A 9952-nucleotide genomic window follows, 5' to 3' on the forward strand; every position below is an offset into this window, starting at 1 on the left:
TCTAGATTTCTGAAAGAAAAGGTTGTCAGAAAATCAAAGGAGCTCTTTCCAAAAAAAAAAAAAACATCAAATATATTGGCTTAAATATAAATCTCCACAAATGAGGTGATAGCACTGGTTGGTGTGGAATGTTATTTTATTTTTAATCCTTTATCTAAAGGAGCATTTTGTTAACTGATTTGTTATTTTGGGAATAATTTTGTTGGTCTTGTTCATCTCTCCATCATGAATTATGCAGAATGAAAGGCACACATTCATTTGTCATTTTGTCAATGGAGAAAAAGCAATGATCTGCATTTACAGCAAAAAAAATATTTCTAAATGACACATATACTCACATCTCACATACTCATCTTTCTCTTCATGCTTTCTGCAGGTATTATGACTGTCTATAATTCAGTGTCCACGTGCATTAGGTATATAAAAAATACAAAATCATATGCATCATTCACAGCTAAAATATGTAAAATATCCCCATATTCCAATTGTTACTGTTTATATTTATAATTTTGCTAGGCTATTTTAATCAATGCTTTTTGCTTGGATAAAATATGTGCAACAGGGCATGACAAAGTCATTTCAATGAACTCTCACAAAAGCGATCTCATCTCTCTCACTCGCACTCTCTCTCTCTCTCTCTCCCTCTGACTAGTGGCTTGATAAGCCCTAACAAGACTGTATAATTAGAGCCACTCTGCATAGAACCTGTCTGCACACAGCAGCCTGAAGCAGGTTTGCCATAGCCTGCTATGAGCTTGACAGTTTAACTGTGTGGGAGAAGGAAAAAAACACTATTCGCAGTGCATGGCCCCAAATTAGCCCAACAGCAGTAAACACCATTATCCAGTTTAATACAATACTGACACTAATTAGGCCACCAATGACTCATTTCAAAGTTCAAGCTTTGTTTGTAGCACAAACATGAAAGACTTTCAAAAGAAAGCACAACAAAGGGAGTTGACCTAGAGAGTTGATTTCCTTATTTCTTTTTTCCCTGCAACAATTTATCCATATTTAGATTATGGAATCATGTACACAAAGGTGACCCTGTTATCTACAATGAATGACATAGTCTTATCTATTGATACAGCTCATCCGTGATGCATATTCAGAATTACTCTATCCATTCCTAAGCAGGGAAGATGAGTATTTAATATCTAAACTACCATGGCAAAAAGACAAAGTGTTTGAATGCAAAGCTTGGGAAGGAATAACAAATGTTTGACAGCAAATGCTTTCTCGCAAACAAAATATTTCTTGTCATGGACATAATTTTTTAAAAGACTCTTGTCTTGACCTTTTGTCAGATATTGTTGATGAGATTGGCAATACAATTTATATCCTTAAAAATATAAAATCACAACAATGCCTTCAAAACACCAAGCATCAGTCTTTGTGAACATTCACTCACAAACCACTAGGATTTAAATCTCAGAAAATGTGGCCTTAAGCCTTATGGATCATCCAAAGACATGTCTGTCATTTTCTGTAAATATTTAGATGCATTCTGAGCAAGACAGCTAGCCCATCCTAAAGTTTCCATTTTGATTTCACACTATCCAAAAATAACACTAGGCCTGAGCTTTCTTCCCTCTGTCATAAGGGCCATTAATATTTGATTCATTCACAATTTACATTTCTAAGTCTTGTGGTCCACTGAATATTGATGAGAAACGGCACAGGGTGGCAGTGTGCATTGTCCAGGATTCTCAGTTCAGGTTCTTTAAAGATATTCCATTCAACCAAAGCAAAAATGTCCCTTTTTCACTCGTTTTGGCATTTAAGAGCAACTGTTCAGAGAAACTATGCTACAAAGGGCTGATATGGCAGTTTACTTCAGTTGACACTGGAGTTGCCTCGACAATGAATTCCCCCCACCTGCTGCAGAGTAGGCCTATACTAGATAGATAGATACTGTAGATAGATAGATAGATAGATAGATAGATAGCCTAGATAGACAGATAGATAGACTGTATTAATCTACTGTACAAAGGGAAATTACATAGTAGGCCTACAGGAATAGCCTACATAGGCTAGTTTAAGTCCAGAGATTTATGTTCTACATAAACACTAACACAAGACAAACATAGCCTAATGAAATAGCCTACAGGCCTATTAAATAGTCTGCATGAAGCCAAGAGATTATTACACATACTTTTGTTTTTTGCTCAGGCTATTACAATAACTGTAAAATGTTGCCGTGGGATTTCATGGCCAACAACAATAACAGCACTTCATCAATATTGGAAATGCTATCACCTCTCATTTGAACCTCTTCTTGTCTCAGTCCTCTCCCACAATGCAACAGGCAACAAAGGAAGAGAGAGGAAGGGGACAACAGAAAAGTAGCAAAAAGAGGAATAGGACGAAGAGACTGTTATCAAATATAATAGGTTAGATTATTGTAGTCTTACAAAAAAAGGTGTTAGCTAGGTGTCGAGACAAGGATTGCCATCAGAGGGTACACGTGTAATAAGAATTGCGTTAACATACACTCACAAAAGCCCTCAAAGGCGCATGTTTTGATGTGCTAATTTACGTTAGCGTGCTTGCTGGTAGCCAACTAATGGGGAGCTATGCTGAGTTAGCCTGCTAACGTGCTATTTGGAGGTTAGCATTTGCTAGCTAGTTGACGTCAACAATTTCTGATGAATGGCGAAGTTTAAAAAGTCAACAAGTAACAGAGAAGGAAATTCTACCGCCGGAGCATGATGCACATAGGAATACAACAACTCAAAAGACGGATTCTTTGGAAAATATGGTAAGTTGACGCGAAAGTTATTTGTTAGCATGTTAACATGGAGCTATCTAGGTAATGCTAGCAATCTAGGTCCTGATGTTGACTTGCCAGCTAGCTTTGACGTTTACCTCGCTAGCTAGCAAAATTCCTTGGATTTTGACTAGCTAACCCTTACATTGCTAACTAGCTATATAGGCCTGTCCTTAAACAAGTTTTCCTTAATGTCAAAAGATGGCTATTGTTATGGTATAACGATGTAGTACTTTGTTGTATAAGCTCCTTTATTATAATATTGTATTAATGGAAGTGTGGTCACTGGGTAGCACCCGTCTGTTTATTGCAAGCAGAAAGCAGAAATGTCATGATAGCTGGCCTAAAATGGGTTTCCTTCTTATACATTGGTCTAATATATCTTATATACGGCTTGGAAAAGCAGTGATGAGTAGGATCTCAAACGGTTTGAGGCGGCTGACAAGTCTTTACGACGACACAGTCTAGCTATAGTATTATAAAAAGTGCCAAATTGATGGATAATCATGTCAAGCCACAGAGGTAATGTTTGTAAGCACACATCCTAAGTGGCTAATTTATGGGTAGACAGGTAGCAAACGGTAATATTAGCCAAATGTCAGCTGTATGTAGCCACTACCACCAATTCGTAGTCTTTTTTTCGCTGTAGTAGCCTATCCATTCATATTGTCATTTCACACAGCGACCTTACTGATAGCCGGCTTTCTGATAGGCCTAAACTCTCAAACTCTTTCTTGGGAGGAATAGCTTAAATGAAATCTGTTGAAATCTGTCATTCTTTTCATTCGGTGATGTATTGACTATATCAAAGGCAACAAAGGCCTGTAAGCAAAACAGACACCATACAAAGAAGGTTCAAAGGGTATGAAATGTGAAAGATAACATAATCAGTTTATCACTGTTACATTAAGCACCCACTGGTGGTGTGACTAAACAGGTGTAGTTCTCATTCTCGTCCATATTTATAGTCTACATGTTTTAGTAACAATGACTGAATAGCTTTTAAGATCACAGTAATTTCAGAGTTGTTTTGTTTTGTTATTTTACTTTCAGGTGAGGACAACTGTATCGTTGGCAACTGTCAGCCACTGTTTTTAGTGTCTGCATGGCATAAAAGCGAGGCAGACCTCTTCCATGTTGTCACCACAGAGAAACATCCAAAATGAAGAAGATGATCAGCCTCAAGACCATCCGGAAGTCCCTCAACATGACCAAGGGCAAGGAGGAGGGAGATTTCGTGATGCTCCAGCAGCCAGTGCTGACCGCTGACTTCCCAAAAGAAGACTCCTTCTTTGCGGGCTGTTACGCTACAGACATAACCTCCTGCGATCTCGGCTGCACCGAAGAGGAGAAGGGATCGAAAAGCCGCTCCAAGGGTGAAGGTTTAATGGGCACCCTGAAGAGAAGGCTGTCGGCCAAGCAGAAAGCGAAAAGCAAGGCCGGCAGCACCCCTTGTGTGGGCTCGGGCGAAGACGACGACACCTTCTCCTCTTCCTCCGTTCCCGTGAGCTTTAATGAAGTCAAAACGCAGCGGCCGCTGCGGTCAGCATCCTTGCGCAGCCACCACTACAGTCCTTCACCTTGGCCCCTGCGGCCGGTCAACTCGGAGGTGAAGGTTAAAGCCATGGTCCACTCGCCCAGCCCCAGCCCGTCGCTCAACGGCATGAAGAAGGAGTTTCACGACATCGACATGGAAGGACTTTTTGCTGACCACGGAGGGTCGCTGAAAAACCTGGCTCCTCAGAACGGAGCCTTGCATTTGAACATTGATGAAAATGTGCCTGTTGTCATAGGGCTGACGCCTCAGGACTATATCCAGTACACCATGCCTTTAGATGAGGGAATGTACCCCGAAGGGTCGCACTCTTGCTGCATGGACAGTTCTTCGCCCATGGAGGTGGTTGAGCAAATGGAGGGTGGCAGCGCTGTTCATGTAGAACCTGGACATGAAGATCCGGATTTGGACTTGCCGCCCGAGCTCTTCCTGGAGCAGTCGCTGAATGGGCTGCTTGCCAGCTCCGCAGGGATGCTGTTTCAGAACTCCAGTGTCCACATTCCCTCACTTTCCCCCTCGCTCTCCCCTCTCACCAGCAGCGACATCCCAAGGACCTTTTATGGGTTCAGCGGTGCGGACGCGCATGTAGCGGAAAGGGTCAGGCATCACCTGAACTTCGATCCCAATTCAGCTCCCGGTGTCAGCAGGGTCTACGATTCAGTCCAGCACAGTGGACATATGGTGGTAACGAGCCTTACGGAGGAGTTAAAGAAGCTGGCCAAACAGGGTTGGTACTGGGGTCCGATAACACGGTGGGAGGCTGAAGAGAAGCTCACCAATCTGCCAGACGGTTCGTTTCTAGTCCGCGACAGTTCTGACGACCGATACTTGCTCAGCTTGAGTTTCCGTTCACAAGGCAAGACCTTGCACACCAGGATTGAGCATTCGAACGGCAGGTTTAGTTTTTATGAGCAGCCAGACCTAGAGGGCCACACATCTATAGTCGACCTTATCGAACACTCGATAAAAGACTCAGAGAGTGGTGCGTTTTGTTACTCCAGATCTCGCGTGCCAGGGTCAGCTACCTACCCCGTTAGACTGACTAATCCTGTCTCCCGTTTCATGCAGGTACGCTCGCTGCAGTACCTCTGTCGGTTTGTCATCAGACAGTACACTCGCATAGATCTAATCCAGAAACTGCCTTTACCAAACAAGATGAAAGATTACTTGCAGGAAAAGCACTACTGAGATGCAATGCGTTGGACACAGTAGCTAGCAAAGTGCACTTTTCAGGTTCAGAATTGATATGGAACAAGGTTTACAGACATCTGTAGGTTTTAAATGATTGTTTTAGTTGAGTTTATTTGTTTAGAAACATAGTTTTTTGGCTTTTGGCATCTGCTCTTTAAATTGAACCATGATTAATATCGTATGGCTCTGACTCAGTGTTATGATGTCGACTTAACAGCAGAGTTGGCTCCTCATAGAATCTGGCACATAGCATGCTTAGCCTAGCACACCTTATCTGTTGTCACAGTGACATAATAACTATTATGTACTCATGTTAAAACCTTGTTTTTACCATAGTATGATTTAATGCTGTTGATATTTTGATTACAATTTAATTTTGTCATCATCTATCACATTCTCTACGGATCCTATGAAGATATTATTTTTTAGTACCAGTTTCTATTGATGTCAGCCAGCAGAATGGCCCATTTTGATATGAACAGGATACTGCAAACAGTTACTTACATATGTGTTTATTTTGATTTAAATGAAGGTACTGTTCCGAGGACTTTTTGTAACCGATGCTGCTGGATATGTCACAGGTCTTACGTAATATTCATTGCTTTGTGTGGGAATCATGAAAATGGATGTCACTGAAATTGCTAAGGAAGACCTGGTAGTTATCTAGTTAATGCCATGTCACACTAAAGCCAAATCTTCAACCTTGAGAGAAAAATCACATTATACTGGTCCCGCTCCTGTTGAAACTGCAGTGTGACCAGGTTGTGAGGAAAAAGTAGGTAGGGCCAAATGTGGCGGTGAAAACAAACATGAGGTGAACATACATAAAATAAGGGCAATATGATGTCTTACACTTTCAGAAAAGGGAATAGAGAGGTGATGTTTGTAGACACTTCCAGACATGGTTTGACTTTGTCTTTTGGTGTTGAGTGTTGTTCTGTATTTTATGGTCTAAGGGGAGTGATATGTTTTAGTCAGTCATGCTGAAATGGGTTGAAACATCTGTGTTTTCATTAAGAGGAGCAATGGGAGAACTTGAAACGGAATGTTAAGAATTAGATTAGAAAGAACTGACGACTCTCTGATGACATTCAGTTAGAGTTCCATGCCTTATGATTGTCATGTTTGAAAAGATAAAAGTTTCAGAACAGACGTTATTCTTATGGATGTGATGTCTGTTGAAAGTGACCGTAACAGTTGTCATTTTTGTGAGGTTGTCCAGGGACAGGTACGTGACTGATGCTGTTTGCAGGATGGGACGTTTTAATGTTTTGTTTTTCCGTGTTGCTCTGTGTGTTTTGTACTCGTGCTCTCTTTCTAACTTTCATCATCTGTCAGTTTCAATTCTTGACTGTTAACAATCCGAGCACTTCTTAGCATATCAGTCTTCTCTTTCTTACTTAACCCGACACAGAGATCCTTCACATTTTTATACATTTACTCTGAAAGGGAAGATCCTGTTGTATTTGAAACGAGGGCTCACAGTAACCAGAGGGAATCAGCCTTTTCCAGTCTTTCCAGTGAACTCTGTGTCCAGTTGGACCTAGTCGAATGTACATGTGTGTGGGAATTAGGTTAACATTGCACCTGCTAACCAGCTCGGCAGGTGCTTTGGTCAGTTTTGTCATGTTCCCTGTCAATAGCTGCCAAAATAGTCTATATGAAGGAACTGCTCTAAATGGAAACAGAGTTAAAGGACATGTTTGCACATGTCCTTCACAGTTGATCGGCACGTTAGACTAGTTTTTGGAACCGTGACAAGTTGCTTTAATGGGATTGTGAATGCAGTGTACTCTCACTATTTAGTGCACAAAGTAGTCTGTGAAATGTTTTAAATCATTATCATTGGTGACAGTGGGCCAAATTGAGTGAAGGGGCTCCAGTGTGGTAGAGGTAGTGTGTAGTGTAGTATTGGAAGTAAGCTGTTCCACAGAGGACAATTTGTATGTGGATAAATTCTACCATTCCTAAATAAATACATCATTGGTTATTACTGGTGACACAGGCTAAAGTTTTCATCAGAGACTCTTGGCTTTAGCTGTGCTGGCCTTTTTTTTCAAGGCCCGACATGATTGTTCGGGTCTTGAGGAGTGATAAGTCCAAAATGATAGTAGTAACTCACGGAGTGGGATCAAATCGATCATGGCATCTGTATACTGTAGGTACGCATATTGCCTATAGGCTGACTGTTAAAGACGTCCATCCACATTGATTAGGTGTAGCTTGTGGCTTACACTGATGGTGATGTACAGACTAGGAGTGTGGTTCCAGGTCTCATGTCCGTTCAGTAAGTTAAGTCTTCAGTAGATGTGACTGACCTGAATTCAGCAGATGTGGAAATGCTGGTGAATAATTGCCTTATTGAGACCATGCATCCTTTCCCCCTATTTCTTCTTTTTTTGACACGTTTGCTTTCTATGATCAAAAACAGAAGAATGTGCTCTAGGCAAGGCACAAGCGTTGGTGTTTTCTAAAAAGGAAAAAAAAAACGTTATGCATAGAAGAAAAATGTTGACGTTGATATGAGCAAAACTAAATGTGAAATGAAGTGTTGGGTGCTGAGCTGTAATGTTCCTTTCATTGTTGTTTTGTTTTTATACCTTTTTTAATTGTGTTTTGTTGCAGCCATGTTTTCTAATTGGCTCAAGACTGAGTTATTTGGAGTATTGTGCTACCCTCACCCCCACCCCAAATGTGTTAGTATGCTGAGATCCCAGAAGTTCACAGACAGACTTTAATGAGTCTCTTTTTAAATTGTTTTAGGTAGTTGCTTGTTTAGATAGCTGAAGCATATTGAAATTAGAGCCATCAAGCACTTAACAAGCACTGCCTGTATTACGTTTTATGCCCCCCGCCCCCCCCCCCCCCCCCCCCATACACATTTTGTTTGTTTTGACTCTGTGCTGCGAATGAAGGTAAATGTTTACACAAAGTTTTAAATGTCAAGATTTTGTTTTTGTTAATTCTCCTCTCATAAACATTGGTACATGGTATTACCCGTATGTCTTTTTTATGTGTTCTACACGCTTCAAGCTGCTTTATCATAATGATTGCCTTTCTGTACACTAGAGAAACCAGAATGTTGCCATGTAGATACATGAACTAAAAGTGATCAACTGGGAGACTAAAATAGGTAACAGCTATACTTTATTGCTCATTGATTTAATCACCGGTATGTAGTGAAAAGAAATCCAGCTCTGTCCAGTTTACATTGTACATTTTCCAAAGTAATTGTTTTGGTTTGTATCCATTTGTTATTTGAATGAATCAATAGTGATTTATTGCACATTTTTGGATACAGTTCAAGTTTTTGTATCTGCTGATATAAATTATAAATAAAAAAAAAAAACTATATAAAATCTGTTCTTTTCTCTCTGTTTTTTATTAGTAAGTAGAGGCGTTTTATTTTGGAAGTTTTAAGAATGTTGCAATATTAGTCAAAGACCTGTATTCTAGACATTGCTACTGGAGGTTTGTGAATTTTTAGACACATATTTTTCAGACATCAGTTATCTCGCAGGTGAAAAATGCTCAGTGCTTTGAGGGTACGGCTGTCAGATTTGGGTTCTAGATTTGTCTGCATGCAGGCTGCATGCGAATGAGGTTGTAAGTCGTGTTAGCGCCAGTCTCTGACAGGAGGGCTTAGGCTTCAGAGGTGAAGATACACAAATGTTTATTCTTCTGCTGGCCTGTGTATGGTTTATTCATGATGCAGGATGGTGGTCGCGTGTCATGCAGGGAGGCCTCCTACTTGTCGCACCCCCCATCCCCATGCCCAATCTCCCCCCCACCCACCTTCGTATAAGATTCTTTTTTTTTTTTCTTGTGGTTTCCAGCTGAATCTCTCTCCGTGGAGTGGAACTTGAAATAGATTTGTTATCCCTCCTATTACAATCAGTTTATTGACAATTCGGTGTAGCATAACCACTGAACCACACGGGCCTGGTGAGCCACTGCTTTTCCCCCTCAGATTTTCAATTCCTCCCCATTGTAACCTGTGTGATATGGAGGACAGGGAGGTAGTTTCACCAGATGCGTAACATCCTTGGCGCATATTACGGCAGCACAAGGTTTGGCATGCTTAAGGAGTGCTTTCTACAGTCACGCACACACACACACCTTCAGTTATACGTATGACACCACCATCCACTCTCTGTTCCTTGTCATATGTCAATTTCTCCGGTGAAAATTGAAACTTGGTTGAGTGTGTCGTTTAGAAGTACTTGCTCAAGAGCACCATCTATCAGATGTCTGATTTTCTAAGATTTATGGTCAAACCCTACCATCTGGTGCGCCGCATGAAGTTACATTTGTCACCCACAAACTGGGGGGAAAGACAACTGGAATTAGTATGCATGTGTATTTATGCAGCCTTAAGTTGACATACAATGAATATGCTGTTGTCTACTGCAGTATTATAAGGCTGATATAACAGC

The 9952-nt window shown here is 40.9% G+C and overlaps 1 protein-coding gene across 1 annotated transcript; it reads left to right on the plus strand.

The window, feature by feature from the left end:
• Positions 1 to 2333: 2333 nt before the first annotated feature.
• On the plus strand, positions 2334 to 8857 carry LOC134065908 (suppressor of cytokine signaling 6). The gene is made up of 2 exons (XM_062521026.1): positions 2334 to 2761; positions 3824 to 8857. Exon 2 carries the CDS (start codon positions 3933 to 3935, stop codon positions 5511 to 5513), a length of 1581 nt encoding a protein of 526 aa, XP_062377010.1. The 5' UTR covers positions 2334 to 2761; positions 3824 to 3932; the 3' UTR covers positions 5514 to 8857.
• The last annotated feature ends 1095 nt before the right edge of the window (positions 8858 to 9952 follow it).

This window comes from Sardina pilchardus, chromosome 19 (genome assembly GCF_963854185.1).
Source record: "Sardina pilchardus chromosome 19, fSarPil1.1, whole genome shotgun sequence".
Taxonomy (NCBI): domain Eukaryota; kingdom Metazoa; phylum Chordata; class Actinopteri; order Clupeiformes; family Clupeidae; genus Sardina; species Sardina pilchardus.